A 27022-nucleotide genomic window follows, 5' to 3' on the forward strand; every position below is an offset into this window, starting at 1 on the left:
GGGCCATAGATGGTAGTGGGTTGGATTAATGTGGCAGTGGAAGTATTTTGTAGGTAAAGTAAGTTGTTTTGCTGATGTATTGGAAGAGGGGTGTGACAGAGAGATAAGATGTGTCCAAGTTATGCTGTTAGAACACATACCATGAATAAAATGATGCCCATTATCATCATCATCATGGTATTAAACTTTTATCTGAAACCTGCCATCATGTTTTCCCAATCATTGATTTCATTGACAGTTTTTTTTTTCCTTTGGAAAAACTCATTGTCATTTGTAGTGGTAAGTTCCAGTCACTGCCCCCTGTTCTTAGCAGCCTGCCCTCCTACTCACCCTACTCGGTCATTCCCCCCGAAAATAAAATCAAATCTGGGAGTTTACATATATTTATTCTCTTTTGCAGTTCTAAAGCAAATGAAACTTTTAAAACATACACTACATCTGAAAAGATTCTCAGCATTGAATCTTTTTTTTTTTTTTTTTTTTTTATTTTTATTTTATTTTATTTTATTTTATTTTTCTTTTATTATTATTATTATTATTATCATTATTATACTTTAGGTTTTATGGTACATGTGCGCAATGTGCAGGTAAGTTACATATGTATACATGTGCCATGCTGGTGCGCTGCACCCACCAAGTTGTCATCTAGCATTAGGTATATCTCCCAATGCTATCCCTCCCCCCTCCCCCCACCCCACAACAGTCCCCGAAGTGTGATGTTCCCCTTCCTGTGTCCATGTGTTCTCATTGTTCAATTCCCACCTGTGAGTGAGAATATGCGGTGTTTGGTTTTTTGTTCTTGCGATAGTTTACTATCGCAAGCATTGAATCTTTAAGAGATTAAAACTTAGCAGGTTTTGAACATAGGTACATGGTTAGTTTGTGATAACTGTGATGAGATTTGCCCTATTTTCCCTGAGAAGCTTACAGCATAGTAGAGATTTAGTAGTGATGAGTCTCATTTGATTCGAGATGCTGCCTAAATCTCCTGCAGCGGATCTTATCCTTCCCTGTGCCCTATACAGTTGAATAGTTTTCTAATGCATGTATAATATGAATGTCTTTGGTAGTAAAAAAGATGCTTCTTGCCTAGATTCTCAGTAAACGTCATGAAGTCCTCAGTAAATTTCTTAATTCTTTTTTTTTTTTTTTTTTTGCCGTGACTGAGACTCACCACACTAATGTTTATGTGACAACTAATAGATATTTGCAAACTTGGCTTTTGAAAAACCACCTTAATTTTTTGCTGGTATTTATCCTTGCTTCATTAAGCTCTAAGTACCTTGATCTTTCTACCTTGTGTAATAAGAAGAGCAAATGCTAAAAATTTACAAAAATAACATGAGGTCGATCATGCTTTCAGGTCTCTGCCCTTTTTCTAACTAAGGAACAAGGCCACTGGAACAGATCCACTGTTTCAATTAGTGGTTAATTATAAAGCTTATTGTCACTATTCCTATCCCTAGAGAAGCAATAAGAAACTCATTACCACTAGTCACATCCAAGAGAATGTAGACTATCAAAAGATAGCTCACTTTGAACTCTTTCAAGTGACAATGCTATCTTCATTTTTCAACTAATGAAAGAACTTACGAGACATAGAACTTTGTACCTGTTGTTAGGGTATTATTTTATACTCTACATCATAATTGATTGTGCATATTTAATCTGCCTTACTAGACTATGTGCTCATTGGAATTCGTTGTCAGGTTCATCTTTTGTAAACCTTATAAGAAATAAGTATAAAATCTTATTCAGTGAATTACTTCATGTAGAATGTCCAAAATACAGGAACTGGTCCAGTAGCAAATTTTCTGTTCCTGATGCAAACTGGACTTGAGGCAGCTATGATGTAGTAGAAGGAACAATAGACATGGAATTGGATGGAGCTTTCATGTCAATTTCATTTCTGCATTTCTGAACTCTCAATAATTGGAGAAGCCTTAATTTCCTGATGAATAAAACAAGGGATAATTCTTACTCTCCCAGGGGATTCAGTGAGCTTGTATATGTGAACATACCTAGAACAGTGACTGGCATGGAGCAGTTGTTTATCGTGTGTTAGATGAGTGAATGGATGAGTGGTCTCCACAGAGGTAACCTAGTTTGGCATCTAAAGTCTATTTTATAACTAAACCAACAAAAGTGTTTTTATTGAAAAAGTTAAATATAGTGAAAAAAATCTACATTTCTTTCGGGAAGTCAGTATTTTACTGTGTGACTTTCACTGTCAAGATGTATTGCCTGTTAATTCCATAATGTTTTGTTTGCTAGACTGAGGTAATATTTCTATCCTTAATCAAGCCAAGCTTGATTGAGACAGCATCTGTCTGCTGATTTGATCATTGACCAGTTCATAGGCTGGCTTCTACAAATGGGCCATAAAGATATATTTCTAAATAGTGACTGTAGATTATTAATGCTAATCAGTTAAAAAATCATTGGAATTTGTGGTTCATCACACAAAGCCATTATTCAGCTACAAGGAATACTTTATTACTTTGTTGCTATCACATTAAAGGCTCATTACTTCTATATCTGATATTCAATTTATCCATGTCTCACCGTATTTCAGCTACATGATACAGTATTATTCATTCATTCAACCAATATTTACTGAGTGCTTACCAGTGCCAAGCTCTGTTCTAGGTGTTGAAGATATAGCAATGAATAAGACAGGCAAGGTCTCTGTTATACTGCAATTTACATTTTAATGGGGAAGGCAGACAATAAACAGATAACAAAAAAGGCAATAAGAGAATGTCAAGGAGTTGGTGCTATGTAAAATACTTTTGAGTAAAGACCTGTATTAAGTGAGGGAGAAAGCCATTGCAAATATTTGGGAACGAGAGCTTCACATTTAAGGAGGAGTTAGTTTAAGGGCTCTGAGATGAGTATTTGCTCTCATTGTGTTTGGATGTGAATGAGGAGTTAGGTGTACCTGGAGTGCAGTGAGAGAGAGAGAGAGAGAGAGAGAGCAGATAAGGTCAATAGCAGCAAGGAACCAGAATATAGAGTGGTGAAAGCCCTTAGAAAGACTTTGGCTTTTATTCAGAATGACTTGGATAATCAGTAGAAAATTTTGAGTGAGCATAGGAATAGCATGATGTGGCTCATGTTTAGAAAGAATCATGCTGGCTGTTCTATAGAGAATGGAGTGGTGACAGGGGCATGGCAAGAATAGATGCAGGGAGCGCAGTTACGGCTACTGCAGTAATCCAAACTGGAAATGAGACTTGGACCAAGTGGTGAAAAGTGAACTGAGTCTGTATGTGTTTTGAAAATTGATCCATTAGAGATTGCTGATAGACTGGATATTGAGTTTGAGAGTTAAAAGGCAAGTCAAGGACAAGTAAATGGGTAAATGGTGGTTGCCATTACTGATATTAGGAAGACTGAGGGAGGAACATATTTTGTCAAAGAAAAGATCAGTTCTTTTTGGATATCTTAAAGTTGAAATCCGATTAGACATCCAAGTTGAGTTATCATGGGGGCAAGAGACGAGTATCTGTGAGTCATTAACAGATAGGCGGTATTTAATGAGATGGAAGTGGAAGAGACCACGTAGGGAAACAGGCCTAATGACTAAGCCCTGGCACTCCGATGCCTAGTATTCAGGAAGCAAGACTAAGATCTAGCAAACTGTGAAGGAGTAGCCTTTGAGGTAGAAGTATATCCTCATGTGTGTGGTGTCCTGGAAGTCAAGTAAATGTATCAAGGGAAAAAGAAGGATCAATTGCATCAAATGCTGAGATGGTTGGTAAGATGAAGGCTGAGAAGTGATGATTTGATTTGGCAATATGGAGGGCATTAGTGACCTTGACAAAAGCAGTTTCAGTGGAGTGGAGTGATTAGATATAAACTTCATTAGTGTGGTTTCAAGAAAGAGCGAGAAGTGAAGAAAGGGGAGGTAACAAGTGTCATTTCATTTCAGGAATTTTTGTTCCAAAGCGGACCAGACAGGCAGAGTTATAATTGAAGTGAGAGGCGGTAATGTAAAGGAAGGTTATGCATGTTTAGAATTTTGTGTTGTTTTTGTTTTCCTGACTTTTAAAAAAAATTTTGTGTTGTTTTTGTTTTTCTGATTATTTTTGAAATTTCTTATTGATGTATAAATTTGTACGTAACTCCAGATAAGTAGAATTATAATTGAAGGGAGAGGCGGTAATGTAAAGGAAGGTTATGCGTTTTTAGAATTTTGTGTTGTTGTTTTTGTTTTCCTGATTATTTTTAAAGTTTCTTATTGATATGTAATATTTGTACATATGTATGGCGTACATGTGATATTTCAATACATGCATAGAGTGTGTAATGACCAAACAGATGACAGATATCATAGCATGTATAGTACAGCATTTTGTATGCTTATGGGAACACCCAATTGAGAGGGAAAGAAAACTTGATGTGTGGCGTAGGGTGAGACTTTCTAGAACAATGTCTTTTCATAGTCTACAGAAAATGGGATGCAGTGCACAGGTGAAGGAGTTAAATTCAGGTAGGAGCTTATTCATTGGAAGAGGAGGGAAAGCAGGCCTCTAGGCACAGGAACAGATAGGTTGGTAGATTTGGTGTCAGATGTTGACATTTCCCATTTTTTTTTTTCACTGAAACAAGAAATTAGGTCAGCTGAAAATGAAGGAAGGCTTGGGGGTCAGATGTTTGAAGGAGGAAAAAGAGTAGGGGAGCAAATTGTCTAAATGATTTTTGGGCAGACTTGAATACTTATTTCAAATAATATACTGCTTAGTTGTGGATTTTTCTTCATTTATGTTCAATTGCTTGGGTGAAGGTGTAGATAAATGAAAGGTTGGAAGTAACTAGAGTCAAAATTTTCACAGGCAAATATGGTAGCGGGAAAGAGCACATAGGAATGATTACACTGACTATGGAATCTGAGCTGGATAGGGAAAGATGCGATGATTTGAGGAAGATAATGCACAGTAAAAATGTGATAGGAATGGATTAGAGGTCTCAGTGGATGGAATCATTGTTGGAGAGCTGGTACATACAAGAGGGGTACTTGTATGAGTGCACTGGAAGGGTAGGAAGTGGTGGTCATAAAGTAGGATAATATGAATTGTATTTTTTAGAGGTACAACAGGTATAACTGTACATGGCTGAGGTGGGGCAGAGCGTAAGCTCACTGGAGGTAAGGAGATAGAGGAACTGAACAGTATTAACACAGATAAAAAAGCTTACTCTCTCCCTCTTCCCCTCCTTTTTCCCTTCACCTCCTCCTCTCCTCTCCCGCCAGGCTGAGATTGTGGGCAAAAAATTATTAAGCCTTCTGCCTGATGAAGAGAAAGATGAAGTCTACCAAAAGATTACTCTCAAATTTCCTTTACTAAACTCAGGTATGTATATTTTTAAAAGTAGTAAATTCTTAGGTTTTAAGGGACAAGTAACAATCGCTCAATGGATTAATTTCTAAAAAGATATTAGAGCTTGTACGGCTGTTGATCATATATTAATTTACTTTTATATAATATTACAAACTATATTTCTAGTGTTAAAAAATCTCTCCTCCATTAAATCTTATTCTTCACCACAGACCCTGAGTATTGTAGCATTTGTACAATTGCATTAGTGCTATATAAATAACGGACCATTGTGTATAGTGTTCTAGCTGGTGCCCTACTCTACTGATACAACATAGATAGCTATGTAAGTGCTAATGTTCGTGGAAAGAAAATAATATTTTTGTAAAATGTAATCTAAGTAGGACATTGGTCATATGAAATAATCCAGTAGAATATGGTAAAGTACAAATGTAGACTTGTTTTGTATTTGTTCTCTTTTTATTAGAAACACATATTGAATTTTGCTGTCATTTAAAAAGAGGAAATGTTGAACATGGTGATAATTCTGCTTACGAAAACGTGAAATTTATTGTGAATGTAAGAGATATTTGTAATGGTAAGCAATTCTGTTTATCTTATCTATACGACATTTATGAGTTATGTAGCCTCTCATTACTAACGTAAATGCTCTTCTGCTTGGTACTTGCAAACTGTCTGATATCCCTATGGCTACAGTTTCTGACTACTCACATTAATTAGACTTTTAAAAATTAACAGTGAAATTTACAAGGTGGGGAACACTGAGTTGTTAAGGATGGCTCTTTCTTTTTATAAAACAAGGAAATGATCGCAAAAATATAACAAAAGAAATTTAATGCTTATCCAAGCTTAAAATAAAGGGGACTCTATGGGTCTATGTGTACCAGAAATTAAAGTTTAAAGCAGTATGACAGTGGTAAGAAGAAGCTGATTTTGTGGTGGCCTCAGTGGATTTTAAGTCATGCACAGGCTCCATTGGCTGGGGTCGGGAATTCTAACACCCAGTCAAGTACCAGTATAGAAAACCTAGAGATCAATAAAGTGATCAATAAAGTTCTGTCCATTGGCCCAGAGGAATAGTGAGTAGGTTTATCATCTCTCTGGGAATTTGAATGGACAAAATGTGCCATTTACAAGAAACCAAAACCCAAATTTTTGTTGCGTGTGGATATAGGGTCCATTTTACAAATTTTGAGGTTTCAGAAACTGCAAGCTGAGAAATTAACATAAATTAATTAATATTAACTGGTTTGGAGCCATTAAAATATCTGGGACTTGAATCAGAGGTAAATAGCCCAAATAGCTAACAAATATATGAAAAGATACTCCAACTCACTCATAAGCAAAGAATGAAACATTTAAAAACCAGTGACATTAGCACTCTCCACCCATCAGAATGGGAAAAATTAGAAGTGTGAATAATACCAAATATTGATGAACATGTGAGAAATGAATAAATAAATAAATGAAATTAACTCACGCAAAAGCTGGCTGATATATTTGTCATGATTCTTGGAAATTAAAAGTCATACCTTTTGAAAAAATCTTACTTGACTCTGTGTGCACAAATTACACACACACACACACACACACACACTCCCACACACTCTACCCATATGGTCTATATAAAAGAGAGGAGCCACATCTCTTTTGGAGACTAAAATGTCCATCCACAGGGTAATAACGGAAGACTGAAAAACAACCTTAACTCTCAACATTTGATTCTCAGTAATAAATTCTTTATGTTTTGATGGGGAGGGTGGCTGGTAAGGAAAGAAGACAGGAAAAATCCCATGGCTCAGAATTTTGAAAATTGTCAATGGGTTAGCAAACAGCACATGGATGTGTCAGGTATTTGTCTTCTTGTTTAACTGGTCCACCTTTCTGTTTTCACATGTGTGTCTATCTTCCTTAGAGTCTCCTGTGGTCTTTAGTGGCTTTTTTTCCAACCACCTCTATGCTGACTTCTCTGCTGCATGTATTCCTCAGGAGGATCGGTTTTATCTTGTGGGAAATGTTTGCATTCTCAGGACTCAGCTCCTGCAGGTGGGCATACTGTGTTTGTGCTTCCCCCATTGTGGCGATGTGGGCTTCCTTTGAAGGTTCACTTCCCCTTTGGTCTGTCAGCCACCGGACAACATTGCTAAATTACTCAGTGTGTGCAGAGGGTTGTGCTGGGATATGTAAATAAGGAAAATCAGCTCCTATGTTTCAGAAGGTGAACATCTCAGTGAAAATTTAGACACACTCGAGAGAGATGCACAATCATTTACAAGTAGTCTTGACATAATATAAAATATTATAAAATGTAGGTGCTGGGGACTGGAACACATTAAGAGAAATGAGCATTTTGGCAGGTAGGTAAAGGAAGGCTTCTGATACCAGGTGAGTTTTGAGGCAGCTCCACCACAACCCCATTGGGTAGCTGATTGTAAAGGCTTCTGCTCTCTTTGTGTTCTCTAATATAGCATTCACAAATTCTAGGTCTAAAAAGAACTCACTCTGGAATTCATCTGATAGATTCAGCATCCATTAATTTATCCATTCAGTAACATATTTAGTAAGCACCTGCTGTGTTACAGGTACTGAGCTAGGTGCCAGAGACACATTAGGGGAGATAGACAATAGCTAAATAATATTGGAAGATGCCATGAAGGATGACAGAATAATGTGCTAATGACTAGTGCGGGTGGGGAGTTCAGACAGAGTGGTCAGGGAAGGTCCTTTTCGGATAATTTGTCTTTTGAGCAGAGACCCCTAGGGATGCTAAGAAAGGAAGGCAACGCAAGTAGATGGTTCAACATCTGTAAAAGACCTAAGGTAGTAACGAGCTTGGAGAGTTCCAAGTAACAAAGTAAGTTATGTGACCAGAATAAGGTGAAAGGGGGACGGAGCAGCAGAAAATAAGATCCAATAGATAGGCAGGGGACAGATTATGTAGAACTTTGAGATCCATGGTAATCAGTTTGGGTTTTATTTCAAGTGCATTGGAAAGCAGGAAGGTGACATGATCTGATTTTCTTTTTTAAAGGTCAGTCTGAATACTGGGTGAGAAATGGAGTATAGAGAAACAGGAACAGAAGCAAGAATACCTAAGTGAAAGATGATAGGGGCTTGGACTATGATTGTAGTAATGGAGATAAAAGTATTCTGACTTGGGATGTATTTTGGAGGTAGTGCCCTTGCTGATGAATTAGAAGTGTCTAGGAGAAGGGAGAGAAACATCTCATGGAGGATTCTTAGCTTTTTGGCTTGTGGAACTCAGCAAATGGAGGTGCCATTAACTGATTTTAGCAAGACTGGGACAATGTGGATCAGGCAATGTGGGAGGCTAAAATCAAGAGCACTGTTTGGGCCATGTTAATATTGTGTTGACATTACAACATAAAACGTATCCAACTCATTACCTTATAAGGGAAGCCTCTGATCCAGATTTCCTGTGTTCAAATCCTTTCCCTACCAGCTATGTGACCTTGGCCAAGTCACATCCTTTAGCCTCAGTTTCTTTTTCTATAAATGGCAGTCATAGTACCTTCTATTAGGGTTGTAAGGAGTAAATAAGACAGTTTCTCCTATATGGTAAGCACTCAGTAAATGTGAGCTATTACAGTTGTCGTGATCATTGTTATTACTGTCATTATTACTGCCAGTGATCCAGAGAGGGCAACATACTTGCTTTACTTTTCATCTCTGGTTTAAAACGTGGGCTTTTCAGACCACATTTTAGAAACTGTGGAGGGTGCCTTTACATTCAATTTTAGAACAAGTAATATATGTCATCATTTCTTCAAATTTAAGATGGTAAGAAAAGTAGTATAGAAGAAAGTTAGTTTAAGGAAGTTGCCTAATTCAGTTGCCCCATTCATTATTCTGTCTTTGTAGCCCTCTGGGATTTGAACTGTCACATCTGCCATGAGAATACAGACATCCCATTTTGGAAGTCAACCCCAGTACCTACTTCCTTCTCTGAGAAAGAGAAAAAAATCTGATTTGGCCCAATACCTTGGTAGCCCTTACAGCACGAGGAACTCTATTTGTGTTCTAGTCCAGTTTCTCTCTAGGTTTATAGGATGTTTGTTCCATATTAGTGGACATTTTGGAGAAAAAATCTTGTGCAAACAGGCGGCTTTTTGGAGGAAGATTTTTTTCACAGCGTGACTGTGTAGTACAGTGGGGAAGAGTGATGAACTCACAGTTCAAACTTTGAAATTCTGCTCCTGGATCTACTAGCTCTATTTCTTGGGTCAAATCATCATATCTCTATAATCCTCAGTTTTCAAATCTGTAACACTCCAGTGCATTTCTCACATTGATATGCAGATTATTTGTAACATTGGATATGAGCATGCCTCCAAAATTAATATATGCTATGCATTTTTACTATTTATATACATATGAAATATCTAAATATTTGAATTTTTCTGCAGCAACTTTACACTTCAAAGGCAGTCAGTGATGAAGCTGTACTTACACAAGATTCAGATGAGGAACCTTTTGTGGGAGAGCTCAGGTGAGCAGTAGTATCGATAAAGGTAATAAAGATCTAGAATACAATTTTACTAAACAAAACTAAAACAAGAGAAATAACACCTACAAATATTTTTTTTCCCATCAAAATGAAAATAAAAAGAAAAAAGAAACAAATGGGCCAGAGATGGTGGCTCATGCCTGCAGTCCCGGAACTTTGGGAGGCTGAGGCAGGAGGATCCCTTGAGCCCAAGAGTTTGAGACCAGCTTGAGCAACATAGTGAGATCCTATTTCTACAAAAAATACAAAAAAATTTAGCCAAGCATGGTGGCATGTGCTTGTAGTCCTAGCTATTTGGGAGACTGATGTGGGAGGATCAGTTGATCCCGGGATATCAAGTCTGCAGTGAGCAGTGATCATGCCACTGCACTCCAGCCTGGGCAACAGAGTGAGACCCTGTCTCTAAATAAATAAATAAAACCAGAATAGCAGTCTACTAGTCTGAACTTCCTTTCCCAGCTCATATAATTCACATGTTTTTCCAACAGAATGTAAATACAGGTGATTGGCTTTTTATTTTTTATTTTTTAAAAAAGCATTAAAGCGATAAATAGAGAAAACTTAACTGACCCAGGCATGTAATGACTTTCAAATTAAGGTAATGCATTTTAATATACTACTTCATTACTTTTTTTTCTTGAAAAGAAAGGTAATGTTTAGACACTTTTAAATGGTAGAAGAGCAAGTATGCATTGTGGTAACTGCTAATTATACAGGCATCCCTCTTTTGTGACTCTTTAAAATTTGTGACTCTTTAAAATGTGTTCTTTAAAATTTACTAACACATTTTCAGAGAATAGAAGCCAATATTCCACTATTTCACGTGAGAAAAGTAAAAATACATTCCTAACCCCCAGGAAAATGCTGATTAATTTGCCAGATACCACTAAAACCCCTTTATAAACTTATTTAACAACCCACAAAGGATTTCTGTAAAATATAAATTATTTATAATTCTATATAGTTATTCAGCAGTTGATAAACTCATTGTTAGGCACATTTGTTTGTAGTAAGCCACAATAGCATACACTATACAGTGTCTAGTATTGGGAGTGGATTACATTTGCCTTCTACATTGCAGTGTACATGTACTGGTAAATAAATAATGAAGTAATATATTAAATATATTAAAGATGTGCACTGTATGCCAGTAATATTTAGCAAAATAAAATAAGCAAACAAGAGAAATTTGCAAGAGGTTTCTTGGGATCAAAGGCATGCTTGCATGAGGTCTGATGGTGAGAAAAGTGAGCTGGAAGCTGTAGTCACTGTTACTATTTGGGGGCAGGAGGAGGTAAGGAAGCCAGAGCTGGTGAAGGAATGGGTTAAACAGGAAATATTTGAGGCTCATCTGGATTTAAGAGAAGGCAGGGAGAATCTTCCATTCCCATCAGAAGAGTACAGAGGTGATTGGTTGTCAACCATTATCTGATGCTACACACAGAGCAATGGGATGAGAAACAGAACTCATGGTGGCTAGCTATTTACATCCCCTTTGCTTGGTTAAAAATTCTTGCTAACATAAAGCTGCATTTGTATTAAGAATTGTGTAATTGTGTGTTGAATGTGACAATGTGACATGTCTGCTCATGCCATGATCACATTTATTTGTACCAGCATGCTCTTTTTATGAAATCTAATTTTTATTTTTATTTATTTATTTTTAAATTTTTATTTTTTCTTTATTTATTATACTTTAAGTTTTACGATACATGTGCACAACGTGCAGGTTTGTTACATATGTATACATGTGCCATGTTGGTGTGCTGCACCCATTAACTCTTCATTTAACATTAGGTATATCTCCTAATGCTATCCCTCCCCCTCCCCCCACCCCACAACAGGCCCCAGTGTGTGATGTTCCCCTTCTTGTGTCCATGTGTTCTCATTGTTCAGTTCCCACCTATGAGTGAGAACATGCGATGTTTGGTTTTTTGTCCTTGCCATAGTTTGCTGAGAATGATGGTTTCCAGCTCATCCATGTCCTTACAAAGGACATGAACTCATCATTTTTTATGGCTGCATAGTATTCCATGGTGTATATGTGCCACATTTTCTTAATCCAGTCTATCATTGTTAGACATTTGGGTTGGTTCCAAGTCTTTGCTATTGTGAATAGTGCCCCAATAAACATACGTGTGCATGTGTCTTTATAGCAGCATGTTTTATAATCCTTTGGGTATATACCCAGTAATGGGATGGGTGGGTCAAATGGTATTTCTAGTTCTAGATCCCCAAGGAATCGCCACACTGACTTCCACAATGGTTGAACTAGTTTACAGTCCCACCAACAGTGTAAAAGTGTTCCTATTTTTCCACATCCTCTAAAGCACCTGTTGTTTCCTGACTTTTTAATGATCGCCATTCTAACTGGTGTGAGACGGTATCTCATTGTGGTTTTGATTTGCATTTCTCTGATGGCCAGTGATGATGAGCATTTTTTCATGCGTCTTTTGGCTGCATAAATGTCTTCTTTTGAGAAGTGTCTGTTCATATCCTTCGCCCACTTGTTGATGGGGTTGTTTGTTTTTTTCTTGTAAATTTGTTGGAGTTCATTGTAGATTCTGGATATTAGCCCTTTGTCAGATGAGTAGATTGCAAAAATTTTCTCCCATTCTGTAGGTTGCCTGTTCACTCTGATGGTAGTTTCTTTAGCTGTGCAGAAGCTCTTGAGTTTAATTAGATCCCATTTGTCAATTTTGGCTTTTGTTGCCATTGCTTTTGGTGTTTTAGACATGAAGTCCTTGCCCATGCCTATGTCCTGAATGGTAATGCCTAGGTTTTGTTCTAGGGTTTTTATGGTTTTAGGTCTAACGTTTAAGTCTTTAATCCATCTTGAATTAATTTTTGTATAAGGTGTAAGGAAGCGATCCAGTTTCAGCTTTCTCCATATGGCTAGCCAGTTTTTCCAGCACCATTTATTAAATAGGGAATCCTTTCCCCATTTCTTGTTTTTGTCAGGTTTGTCAAAGATCAGATAGTTGTATATATGTGGCATTATTCTGTTCCATTGGTCTATATCTCTGTTTTGGTACCAGTACCATGCTGTTTTGGTTACTGTAGCCTTGTAGTATAGTTTGAAGTCAGGTAGTGTGATGCCTCCAGCTTTGTTCTTTTGGCTTAGGATTGACTTGGTGATGTGGGCTCTTTTTTGGCTCCATATGAACTTTAAAGTAGTTTTTTCCAATTTTGTGAAGAAAGTCATTGGTAGCTTGATGGGGATGGCATTGAATCCATAAATTACCTTGGGCAGTATGGCCATTTTCACAATATTGATTCTTCCTACCCATGAGCATGGAATGTTCTTCCATTTGTATCCTCTTTTATTTCATTGAGCAGTGGTTTGTAGTTCTCCTTGAAGAGGTCCTTCACGTCCCTTGTAAGTTGGATTCCTAGGTATTTTATTCTCTTTGAAGCAATTGTGAATGGGAGTTCACTCATGATTTGGCTCTCTGTTTGTCTGTTATTGGTGTATAAGAATACTTGTGATTTTTGCATATTGATTTTGTATCCTGAGACTTTGCTGAAGTTGCCTATCAGCTTGAGGAGATTTTGGGCTGAGACTTCAGCAAAGTCTCAGGATATTTTTATTTTTATTTTTTTGAGATGGAGTCTCACTCTGTCGCCCAGGCTGGAATGCCGTGGCACAATCTCAGCTCACTGCAACCTCCACCTGCCAGGTTCAAGCGATTCTCCTGCCTCAGTCTCCTGAGTAGCTGGGATTACAGGCACATACCACCACTCCTGGCTACTTTTTGTATTTTTAGTAGAGACGGGGTTTCACCATGTTGGTCAGGCTGGTTTTGAACTCCTGACCTTGTGATCCGCCCTCCTCGGCCTCCCAAAGTGCTGGGATTACAGGTGTGATCCACTGCGACCAGCCAGAATCTAAATTTTAAATGAATCTTCAGTGTTTTATGTTTGGCTCCTAGGAGTGGGGAGCATATGCACGACCAAGCTTAAGGCTTCTAGCCCGTCTCTGAATGTGCTTTATTGCTCCCAACTTTTCTTGTAGTACATGGACTTCAATAGGCCTGTTAGTCTTGCTCACTTCCTTCATTAGTTTCTCTAGTTTCTTAGATGACCTTTTACTGAATAATGTGGAACATAAGATACCTACAAGACAACATGTTTAAACAACATGAACTCAAGATGCTATAAGGAGAATGACTGAGACACAATAGGAGCACACTGACATGCTCTTGTCTAGGCATGCATGACTTAAACATATTCTCGCATGCACCCTAAAACAGATTTATTTAGCAGGTTTGGGTAATGAATTTTGTTTAAAAACTAGCATATCAGTGTAGCAAATATTCAGATAGTGAGAGTTTAGAGAACAAAGATACTCATATTTTATTTAAAGGTAGAGTTTAATTGGATGAAAAATATTCTGATGCAGCAAGGAGCCAGCTACCACATCTGTGCCATAATCTTCATAAGATACATAAGAAAAGTGTTTTCTGAAGGCTTAAAATTATATCATTTCTAATTTTGTAAGAAATTATGACTCAAATATGGGTGAATGCACACTCTTTCCCCTAAAGTTCAAAACTAGACAATGGATTGTTTATCATGTAGGAAGTAAGATAGAAAATGACACTTAGGGAAAAAACGGATGCATTTAATGAAGAAAAGTCTGATTAATTCCAGACTGCTTGTCCCTCTCATATCCCTCCCTCCTCCAACTCCATGGCCACTACTCTGGTCCCAGTCTCTCCAGCTCTCATGTGATGGATTGTTGGTGGACCTGGCTGGCCCGCTAACCTGAACTCTGTAAGGCAGGACCTGTCACCCTCATCCTTGTCTTAGCACAGAGCCTGATAATGAGTAGGCAGAAGTGACATCTGCTCATTAACTGACTGGTTACTTGATCTTATCAAAATGGTAATACATTCCGGGCCATGAGATCTCTCAAACATTATGCAGTATTGTTAGAAAAAAAGTGCAAACCAGTACCCTATTGCTTGATTTTTTCATAGACTTGTCCCTTGTCCCCATGATATTTTCAATTAAAAAGGAGAAGAGATTGCATATCAGAGTTGTAATTTTTAGTTATTAATAGTCTGGCTTCCGTTTTACCCTCTGGGGGATAGTTAGAAAAGCAATTGGTCACAAAGGTCATAGGGACCTACAGCTCCCAAAATGTTTCCCTTGTCTTGGTAATTCCATTTTTTAAGATTAAGAAGCATCCTGCTAAGTTTTCTCTATGCTTATGAAACACAAAGGAAGGAAGGAAACACAAAGGTGGGAATTTGAAGTGTTTAAAAGAAAGGGTGTATTTCCACATAGAATGTCCTGTTTGTGCATGTTTAAGATTTGAGGCTTAAAAATCTTTCATTCCAGGAGAGGGCCTGAACAGCTAGGGTATTTTTCATTGAGGCTACAGGTGTACCGGAGTGGAAAGTCTTGCTTTCTTGGACTATTGAAGGTAGAAAGAAGTAAGGGATTTGTGAGTCAGTGAGGGGCAGGCAAAAAAGTGAATACCGAGTAGCCCTCTGCTGTCTTGCTGCTGCTAGAGTCAGAAGTAAGCAACTAAGTTACTCTTTGGATTTGCCCAGTTGCATGTATTGGTAAGGCCGAAATTCCTATCATAGCATCATCTTCTAACACAGTGCAATTTGTTCTTTATACTTCATTCATGATGTTATTTTATGTTTATTAACTCAGTTATTTTCTACATATCTATAAGGTAGATTTTAGACTCATTGTACAGGTGAGAAAGTGCACTCACAGAGGGTGTATGATTCACCCAAACTCACACAGCTGGTTAGGCAGTATAGCTGTATTTGGGACCTAAATTATCCTGGGCTGCATTCCATGAGGACACCAGTATCAGGAGCTGTGGCCGGTATGTGATTCAAGGGAGAAAACTCAAAGAGTCTTTGGGAAGTACGTGACCAGGGATGTTACTAAGAGAAAACATTTTTCTTTTTAATTTCACCTTGAACTTAGAGGAAGGAGACTATACCGATTAGTTAGCCCTAATACTTTTCACAAAGATGGCACATTTTCGCCCAAAGGTAAAGTAGAAAACACTGGAAAATCAAATGATGAGTATTTCCCAGGTTCTAGTAGCTGTTACCTGTGCTTGCAAAGTTCTCAGAAACTCTGCTACAGGACTGGAATTGGTCCCTGGGGAGACTCCATCTGTCAGCAACTCCACCAGAAAGAATGTTCCTGCCTAATTCCTCTTTCAGTGAAGAGACACCTTGTACAAAGGTGTGGGGAAAATTTTGCAAAGATGTACAATGGTCCTAATTAGTCAGGTTTTGCTGTACTGAGTCTTTTTACCGTACTATACTATACCGTATTGACTCCATTCCTTATGTCTGTCCCATCTTGAGCAGAGGAGGAGCCTTGCACATCATTGTAAATGTGGCTAGCATGCCTAGTCTTATCACTTCAGTCCCAGTGAAACTTATTTATTCATACAGAAAATAGTTAGCATCTACTATGTGGAAGTTTCTGTTCCAAGATTTAAGGATATGGTAGTGAGTAAAAGTCCTTATCTTCGTGGTGATTACATTCTGGTGGAGGAGAAAGATAATAAACAAGTCAATAGACTATAGAGCAGGTGAGATGATGAGGGCCAAGGGAAAAAAAATTGAGCAGTGAAAGGGGTATAGGGAATGTTATTGGGGGCAGGTTAAATATTACTAGATTTTGAAATGGCATTTTATAGGTTAAAAATGGAGTAATATTGGCAATTCCCTGTGGTTCCTTTGTGGCCAGAAAGGGCCTCAACAAGAAGGTGACTTGAGTTAACATCTGAAAGGAGTGGAGGAGCAAGCCTCGTGGATTTTGGAGGAGATATTCCAGACAGAAGGAAGAGCAGATGCAAGGTCCTTGAGTCAGAAGTACATGGCAGAAGCATATGTTTGAGAAACAGCAAAGGAGCCAGCGTAGCTGCAGCAGAGTCACCAGAGAGGAACTTTCAGAGCATGCAGGGCCTGTGAGCAACTGTGAGGGAAGGACCCAGGATGGTGTCAGCTCGACTCTGCCTTGTGGAATAGCTCCTGCTAGAGTCATTCACCATTATTTCTCTTGTTTTTCAACGCCGTGTGGAGACTCAGTCTACACTACCTGCTCTCCCTTTGCACGTTACTTGGCTATTTCTACTAATTCTACCTGTCAACTTCGGCAAATACTGTGGAGGTCTTGTAGTATGCTTTTAAAACAACATAAAATTAGGATTTTTGAAAACTATAATGCTCAGGTTTTATTTCTCAGTTTTGCCATTTACAGTTTGTGTGATCTTGGAGAAGCCTGTTAAGTCTTATGTTCTTCATCTATAAATGATGAAGATAATTACCACAGAATGGGTGTGAGGCTTAAATAAAAAAAAATGAAATAAGATCTATATGTTTTGTAAAATCCTATGCAAAGTCAAATTATTATGGATTAGAAAGTCCCTCCAAATATGGAGTAACTATAATTTAACACTATACAGACACCATTAACTACAAAGGGCTACCTGTGAACATAGCAGACAGTCATGATCTGAAGTTTGTGACTGGTGATTTCTTCAATATTCTTTTTATTTTTCTATAAATTTAAGGTAGTTCTTTTTTTTCTGCTGAAAGCCAGTACATTTGAAACCTCCATACTGAGATGGTACTCTCTCCATTAACAACCAAGTTATTCCATGAAGAGCATCCATGTCTCCTTGCAGGGTGAAGTGGGTGCAGCCAACTTTGAATATGATGAAACTTCCAGCTTGGAGGCCACATACAGCCAGATGACTCTATGCTCTGACACCCACCAGAGAGATACTCACATGCTCACACCTGGTGTTAGCAGATAAGGAAAGGAGTTGGGGCTTTTCAGGCTGACATCCAGGGAAAGAACCCTTGAGCCCATTCCCATGCAGCTGTATTTGTTAGATTTGAAGCCAGCTTCTTGGTGTACATTTAACTAGTCATATTAGTAGTATGTACAGGGCCTGGTCCTTGAAAAGGACAGACATTGAAAGACATAGGTAGAAGGGATAGCAGTCTCAGGATTCTGGGTTTTATATATCATTTTCTTTATGATGTGACCTCTAGCCAACCCATACTCCATCTTCAGCTACATGACAAATTATTTTGATCATCTAAATGCATAAAATCATTAAACTATTAGATTTGCAATTGATAAGAGGAGTTTTGTTGTTAATATTTTTTGAAGAGCTCTGTGTAAAAGTGTTCCTATTTCTCCACATCCTCTCCAGCACCTGTTGTTCCCTGACTTTTTAATGATCGCCATTCTAACTGGTGTGAGATGGTACCTCACTGTGGTTTTGATTTGCATTTCTCTGATGGCCAGTGATGATGAGCATTTTTTCATGTGTCTGTTGGCTGCATAAATGTCTTCTTTTGAGAAGTGTCTGTTCATATCCTTTGCCCACTTGTTGATGGGGTTGTTTGTTTTTTTCTTGTAAATTTGTTTGAGTTCATTGTAGATTCTGGATATTAGCCCTTTGTCAGATGAGTAGGTTGCGAAAATTTTCTCCCATTCTGTAGGTTGCCTGTTCACTCTGATGGTAGTTTCTTTAGCTGTGCAGAAGCTCTTGAGTTTAATTAGATCCCATTTGTCAATTTTGGCTTTTGTTGCCATTGCTTTTGGTGTTTTAGACATGAAGTCCTTGCCCATGCCTATGACCTGAATGGTATTGCCTAGGTTTTGTTCTAGGGTTTTTATGGTTTTAGGTCTAACGTTTAAGTCTTTAATCCATCTTGAATTAATTTTTGTATAAGGTGTAAGGAAGGGATCCAGTTTCAGCTTTCTCCATATGGCTAGCCAGTTTTCCCAGCACCATTTATTAAATAGGGAATCCTTTCCCCATTTCTTGTTTTTCTCAGGTTTGTCAAAGATCAGATAGTTGTAGATATGCGGCGTTATTTCTGAGGGCTCTGTTCTGTTCCATTGATCTATATCTCTGTTTTGGTACCAGTACCATGCTGTTTTGGTTACTGCAGCCTTGTAGTATAGTTTGAAGTCTGTTGGTGGGACTGTAAACTAGTTCAACCATTGTGGAAGTCAGTGTGACAATTCCTCAGGGATCTAGAACTAGAAATACCATTTGACCCAGCCATCCCATTACTGGGTACATACCCAAAGGACTATAAATCATGCTGCTATAAAGACACATGCACACGTATGTTTATTGCAGCACTATTCACAATAGCAAAGACTTGGAACCAACCCAAATGTCCAACAATGATAGACTGGATTAAGAAAATGTGGCACATAGACACCATGGAATACTATGCAGCCATAAAAAATGATGAGTTCATGTCCTTTGTAGGGACATGGATGAAATTGGAAATCATCATTCTCAGTAAACTATCGCAAGGACAAAAAACCAAACACCGCATGTTCTCACTCATAGATGAGAATTGAACAATGAGAACACATGGACACAGGAAGGGGAACATCACACTCTGGGGACTGTTGTGGAGTGGGAGAGGGGGGAGGGATAGCATTAGGAGATATACCTAATGCTAAATGGCGAGTTAATGGGTGCAGCACACCAACATGGCACATGTATACATATGTAACTAACCTGCACATTGTGCACATGTACCCTAAAACTTAAAGTATAATAATAATAAAAAAAAATGCTGAAGCCAGCCCCCAGCCTTAAATGAAGGCAACACTAATACAAGAAATAGGGTTCGGCTTACAAATATATGTTTTGGCAAGAAAAAAAAAAAAAAAGAAAAGCTCTGTGTAAGGGTTTGTACTAAAAACTTGTTGAAGCAACACTGAAATCGCTGAGGTTTAGACACTAATGAAAAAAGAGTCTAATAAATATAAAAGTTTAAAAAAACTGGGATGAATTATCTGATATATTTGCCTATTTTATGAAAAGCAATTTTAAATAAATATTCTCACAACTGCATATTCTTCTCAAGTAATAATGTTATTTTTTTCTCACAGTATTCATTTGTCATTCCACAATATAGATCCCCAGCTTGTGTGTTGGTCATCTGAAGATGTGGAATGGGATTCATCCAGCTCTCTTTTCATTTAATAATTTTTGCTTTATCTCTTTCTTATCTTGAGACATTCTTTTGCTTTAGCTCCATTGCCTTTTTTTTTTTTAACTTTTTAACTTTTTATTTGAATATTGGCAGGAACTATATGTGTCCTCTTTTACCTATACTCACAACTTTTTACAGCTTGCCCATTTGCTTTATTATCATTCTCTCCCTTTCTCTCCTTCTCTCAACTTCTCCCCATCTTTTTTTCCCTCTGTCTTCTCTCTCTCTTCATATAGATAGATATTTTGTGTGTGTGTAATTTATTATAAACTGTGGAGATACACCTCTGTTTCTCAAATACTTCTATGTATTTCCTATGTTCAAGTTTATTATACTACATAACCTTAGTATGGTTATAAAATCAGGAATTTTGGTATCTGTGGAATATTATTATCATCTAATCCACAGTCCATATTCGAATTTTGTCAGTTATCTTTTGTAGCTTTTTTTGGTATAGGATCCAATTTAGGATCATGATTACATTTAGTTGTCATATGTCTTTAATCTGGAATAGTTTCCCAGACTCCCTTTGATATTCTTAACTTTGAAATTTGTGATGAGTGCAGACTAAATATTTTATGGAATGTCCCTCCATTTGGATTTGTCTGATGTGTCTTCTTAACTAGAGTCAAGTTACGCATTTTTATCAGGAATACCACAGAAGCAATGTTGTATTCTCAGTACAACATATCAACATATTAAAGAGATGTCCACCAAGTTTCTCACCTGTAAAGTAAAATTTCCCTTTGTAAATTTTAAGTAACTTATGGGAAAGTACTTGAAGACATGTAAATATTCTATTCCTCAAGAAATTTTTACCCACTAGTCTTAGTACCTGTTGATAATTTTCTAACACCATCATACCTTCTACATTTATTGGTTGGCATTTTGGTTAGGAAGTTTCCCCTCTGCCTCATTAATTGATTCGTTATTTATTTATTCACTGGCTTATAATATACTACTATTATTACTTATTTCAATGCTCACATTGTCTCAGAATTGGCCAGTGGGAGCCTCTTCCAGCTGACTCGTCTCTTTTTAATGTGTCCCATCATTCTTTGAGCATCCCCCTTACTACCTGGCACAAGACTTTTCAGGTTCATTTTGTATTTTCTCTGCCTCAGAGAAATCAGCCAGTTTTCTAAGTCTTAGTCTGAGCAACTCTAGCTTCTTTAATCGGAAGTATTTAGAAACCAAGATGTAGGCACTAGTTGTGGTCATCATTACTTGTGTGCTACTGCTTTTAAGTGCTTTCAGAACTAGGAAACAAATACATATGTACCTACATATAAAGATATATATCTATATGTATGTGTACCTTTGTGTATGTGTGTATATAAAATAATACAAATCATGAGTTCATAGTGATGCTTCAGATTCTAAGCCAACACCATAGGGTTCATTCTAGTCTTCTCATTTCTGTATTTGCAACACTCTTTTCCAATAATCACAAAGGCTTGGCCCCATTGTCCTCAATATAGTTACTTACTTGCTCAAATATCAAATGCATAGAAAGTACTTTCAGGGTTGCCAACTTATGTCATTGCAAAAAGAAAACCTTCTAAATTGAGTTTAATATTATTTACATTTGTAAAGTAAAATTTACATGTAGTAAAATACACCTATCTTAAGTCTATCATTCCATGAGCTTTGAATGGAGAAGCCCGTGTAAACCTCATTCCTGTCAAGATGTACAGTGTACATCATGGTGGCTACGGTTAATAACAATGTATTTTATGTTTGAAAATTGTTAAGAGAGTAGATTTTAAGTGTTTTCACTACAAAAATGATAAGTATGTGAGGTAATGCTTGCATATTTTGAATAGCTTGATTTAGCCATTCTGCAGTGTATACATATATCAAAACATTATATTGTACACCAGAAATACATATATAATTTTTACTTCTTAATTAAAAATTTTTAAAGATATACAATGTTTTCAGCACACTAGAAGGCTTCTTTGTGCCCCTTCTCTGTCATCCTCCCACTTAGAGGCAACTGCTATTTTGAATTTTTTCACTATAGATTAATTTTGCCTTTACTAGAACTTCATAAAAATAGAACCACACAGTATATACTCTGTTGATTCTGCCTTCTAACCCAGCATAAGTTGTATGTATCAGTAGTTCATTCTTTTTGTTGCTGAGGAGTATTCTATTGTATGACTATACCACAATTTGTTACGTATTTTCCTTTTGATGGACATTTTTTTCTAGTTTTGGATTATTACAAATAAAGCTGCCATGAACGTTCTTTTAAAAACAAAGTCTTTCTGTGGATATGTATTTTCTTTTTCTTTCTTTTTTTTTTTAATTTTTTGAGAAATTTCTCGCTCTGTTGCCCAGGCTGAAGTGCAGCAGCGTGATCTCAGCTCACTGGAACCTCCACCTCCCAGGTTCAAATGATTCTCCTGCCTCAGCCTCCTGAGTAGCTGGGATTACAGGTGCCTGCCACCAGGCCCGGCTAAATTTTGTACTTTTAGTACAGATGGGGTTTCACCATGTTGGCCAGACTGGTCTTGAACTCCTTACCTCAGGTGATCCACCCGCCTTGGCCTCCCAAAGTGCTAGGATTACAGGCATGAGCCACCGTGCCCAGCCTGTATTTTCATTTTTAAAATTATTTCTTAAACAATCTATCTGTTAAATTGTGCAGTAAAATTGTTTTATTTTTCCTCTTGCTATACAGTTCTGTGGATTTTAAGAAAGCTATAGGTTCATTCAACCACCACCATAATCAGAATACAGAACAGTTCCATCATCCCTCAAAAAACTTCCTTGTCCTGCCTGTTGTCAGCCCTGCCTCACCTCACCCCTAACCCATTTCAACCACTCATCTATACTTCATCCCTATAGTTTTGTCTTTCTGAGAATGTCATATAAATGGAGTCGTACAGTATGTAATCTTTAGAGACTGGCTTCTTTCTCTCAACATAATTCCTTTAAGATTCATCCGAGTTGTTGCATGCATCAAAAACTTTTTACTGATGAGTTGCATTTCATTGTAGGTATGTACCACAGTTTATTATTTCACCTGCTGAAGGACTTCTGTGTTATTGCCAGTTTTCTGGCGGTTATGAATAGTACCATGATAAACATGTGTACAAGATTTTGGTAAACATGTTTTCATTTCATTTCTCTAGGGTAGATAGCCAGGAATAGAATTGTTAGTGCACACAGTAATTGTATGTTCAACTTTATAAGAAACTACCAAATCCTTTTCCAGGTGGTCGTGCCATTTTGCATTCCTACTGGCAATGTATGGGAGTTTTTTTGTTGTTGTTGTTGTTTTGTTTTTTTTTTGGAGACAGAGTCTCGCTCTTGTCCAGGCTGGAATGCAATGGCATGATCTTGGCTTACTTCAACCTGTGCCTCCTGGGCTCAAGTGATTCTCCTGCCTCAGCCTCCTGAGTAGCCGGAATTACAGGTGCTCACCACTACGCCTGGCTAATTTTTGTATTTTTGGTAGAGGTGAGGTTTCACCATGTTGGTCTCAACCTCCTTACCTCAGGTGATCTGCCCGCCTCGACCTCCCAAAATACTGAGATTACAGGTGTGAGCCACCACACCCAGCCTGTATGGGAGTTCTTGTTGCTTCACTTCCTCCTGAGTGCTAGGTGTTGTCATTTTTTAAAATTTTAGCCACTAATAGGCACATAGTGGTATTGAATTATGGTTTTGATTTGCATTCCCCCTAAGGACTAATAATGTTGAATATCTTTTCATCATTTTCCATCATTACGTCTTTGACAAAGTGTATGTTTGAATCTTTTGCCTAATTTTAAAATTTTGTTGTTTGTTTTCTTATTGAATTTTGAGAATTCTTTTTTCAGTTTCATTTTTTATTCACAAAATATTTTCTCATATTCATTGTCTTTAATCTTTGCAACATCCTGCAAACATTGTTCTAATATTAATTTTGCAAAGTCAGAGCAGTAAAAATTAAAAATGTAGTCTCCAAAGCTAACAGTCTGGGTTCAAATTCTGGGTTTGTCACTTATTGCTGTATTAACTTTAGCAGCTTGACTTCCTTGAACCTTCATATCCTCAACTATGAAATCATGCTCATACAAAACCATCATTCTCAGCAAATTATCACAAGGACAGAAAACCAAACACTGCATGTTCTCACTCATAGGTGGAATTGAAAAATGAGAACACTTGGACACAAGGCAGGGAACATCACACACTGGGGCCTTTCGGGGAGTGAGGGGCTGGGGGAGAGATAGCATTAGGAGAAAAACCTAATATAAATGATGAGTTGATGGGTGCAGCAAACCAATATGACACATGTATACCTACATAACAAACCTGCACGTTGTGCACGTGTACCCTAGAATTTAAAGTAAAAAAAAAAAAAAAAAAAAACAGAAAAAAACAGTAACACCACTTGCTGAGCGCTTACTATGTATCAGGCATGGTTCAGAGTATTTTAAACACATCTTAACTCATTTCATCCTCACGACAGTCTATGAGTTTTGAAAATTCTTTATGCATTCTGGATACAAGTTCTTTGTTCAATATTTGATGTGCAAGTACTTTCTCAAGTCTGGGGCTTCTATTTTCATTCTCTTAACAGTGTATTTTGCAGAACAAAGGGTTTTTATTTTAAGAAAGGAATATTTTGTCCTTTTTTTTCTCTGATGGATTGCTTTTGGTGACATGTCTTAAGAATTCATTACCAAACCAAGACCACATAAACTTTTTTTTTCCCAAAAGTTTTATCATTCTGGATTTTAAGTTTGTATCTATGATCTACTTTGAGTTAATATTTTTATAAGGTGTGAGATTTAGGTCAAAGTTCATTGTTTTTGGTATATGGATGTCCAGTTGTTCCAGTATCATTTGTTGAAATATGATCTTGTTACTGTCCTGCTCAAAAACTTTCAGTGCTTTCCCCATTGCACTTAGAATAAAATCCAAACTCCTTTTGTATGGTCTGTAAAGCATACTGCTCTCATGCTTACTTATTTCTGAAACCTCATTTTGTGTTGTATTCCCTTTTGTCTGTCAGACTTCGGCCTCCCTGGCTTCTCTTTTCTGTGAATTCTCAACACTCTTTTCCAACGTAGAGCCTTTTCCAACGTAGGACACAAGTTTGTGTCCTCAACCTGAAATATTTTTCCATTATATTGTTGAATAGTTGCCTTATACTGGTTCCCCTAAGTTTATTTTTGTTCTCTCCTCTGGCATTCTGCTCTTTTCCTTAATCATACTTATTACAATTTTAAACTTTATAGTTATCTCTAAACTAATCATTCATTGTCTGGATTTCCCATGAAACTGTAAGATCCATGAGGCTGTGTTTGCAGTGCCCAGTACTGTGCCTATCCTCATAAAACTTGCTGTCTAGTGCTGAGATGTACAACTAAACGAGAAACTACAATAATACAAGAAACTACACCATTCTGCATAAATTCCATTTAAGTTCATTCACTATTTCTCCATGGACTAAAATGTTTTCCCCTCTATATTTTGTATATTTGAGTCCTTCTCACCCCTCAAGAAACAGTTCCATCTTCCCTCTGTGAGAAGTTCCTCCTGGTGTCCAGTTCGGAAGAGCTCTTCCTCTCTGCTTTCTACTCTCGTACTGACACTCTCCACTTTGCCTTGAGATCACAGAGACTGACTTAGCTCTTCTCCTAGAAAATCAAAAGCTTGTTGAGAGTGGGATCCAAATTGCATTCAGCCTGTGTCTCCCTCAGTACACAGACTAGCTCATTTTATTCAATTAACTCATTTTCTGATTTCTAGAATACAGTCATGTGTTTAGCTATGGGTCCATCTTGCCATTGGAAACCAACAGAGCTGATTTTCAGAACAAAAAAAGAAAACAAGGCCAAACTTCAAATCATATCTCATATTTGCACAGCCAACACAGGCCATTAGCATTTTAATAAATAGCAAAGACATAAAACGTTTTCTTTTAACATATGCTGGGACTTGACTGGTCTCTGTTGCTTTATTTCCCCAACTGGCTCAATAATAGTCCTATAAAAGTGACAGAAAAACCATGTACCATGTTACCTTAGAGGGATGACTGAGACGGTTACAAAAATAGGAAGACTCAGATGCCAAATAAAACATGGGATGTCTGGCAAAACCTTAGCCTGAACATATGTACCTAGTCCAGGCGCTCTAAAGTTACTGGCTGTATTAAAAAGAAGTTGGTCCTGCCCTGTTTTATGATGTAAAAGTGTGTGTGTGTTTGTGTGTGTCTTGTTTCATTGAAGTGAAAGCAAATCATTTTGACTGAATAGTGATAAATATTAATTCATAAAATAGTTTTTAGACTGGAAAAATATTTGATAATGGATCCAAATATGAAAATAATGAAATATAAAAGTCAATGTAGTACCTTACAAACTGTAGAAATTATATCTGAGCTGTCAGTTCTAGTCCTTCAAAAACCCTGTCCTCTTTGAGTGAGAGATGCATCCCTATAGAACATCCTGTCCTCAGTTGGAAGGCTTGGCCTTAAGGGCTTATTAGTTAGTGGGAACAGAGCAAACTTTCTTTATATCTTACCACACAGTGCTGGTCTTAGTATAGTCTTGTGTCTGATTTACGAATTTCTCCTGGAATGAATTTTCCACAAATATATGATGGGGAACTGTGTAGCCTTGACATTCATTCTGCCCATGAATGTCTTTAGTGTTAGCAGCTGGCATCCAGGCATATTCCAGTGACTCACCAACCAAAGCTATATGTTGCCTTCTCTACGTTTGAAAAGGGGCAGGGGGCGGACCACAGAACACTAATCAGATTCTAAAGTTGCCTTCATGTTTACTTAATATTTCTACACTGCTCAGAGGAAGCCAATATCAGCAATATTCTTTTTGAGATGACAAAACCTTGAAACTTTTTTGGTTATTTTTATAGCAATAGAGTTTTTGTTGACTTAGTGTTCATTTTTCTGTTTTCTCTTTATTATTTGACATTAGGGCAACTCTTACCATAGATTAATTGCTCTTCGGGGTACATCAGACTAAGATTTCTACCATGTTGATGATTCGTGTTTACTTTTTAAGTGTAATGAATATTGTGTATTACTTGTTTTTTTAAATTCTGGTGAGGAAATACCACCAAGTGCTGTTCGGTGTTTTTCCTCTTTTGATGTGTTTGTG

At 37.4% G+C, this 27022-nt stretch overlaps 1 protein-coding gene across 7 annotated transcripts in view; it reads left to right on the forward strand.

Annotated features, from left to right (window-relative positions):
• PASD1 (PAS domain containing repressor 1) overlaps positions 1–27022 on the forward strand; it is a 114826-nt gene that overhangs the window by 52303 nt on the left and 35501 nt on the right. For all 7 annotated transcript variants that reach the window (XM_054471327.1, XM_054471329.1, XM_054471325.1 and 4 more), the window contains 4 exons: positions 5255–5354; positions 5806–5916; positions 7255–7385; positions 9767–9849. In XM_054471327.1, the coding sequence (XP_054327302.1) occupies positions 5255–5354; positions 5806–5916; positions 7255–7385; positions 9767–9849 (425 nt within the window). The remainder of the gene's footprint in view (positions 1–5254; positions 5355–5805; positions 5917–7254; positions 7386–9766; positions 9850–27022) is intronic.

Source organism: Pongo pygmaeus, chromosome X, assembly GCF_028885625.2.
Source record: "Pongo pygmaeus isolate AG05252 chromosome X, NHGRI_mPonPyg2-v2.0_pri, whole genome shotgun sequence".
Lineage (NCBI taxonomy): Eukaryota > Metazoa > Chordata > Mammalia > Primates > Hominidae > Pongo > Pongo pygmaeus.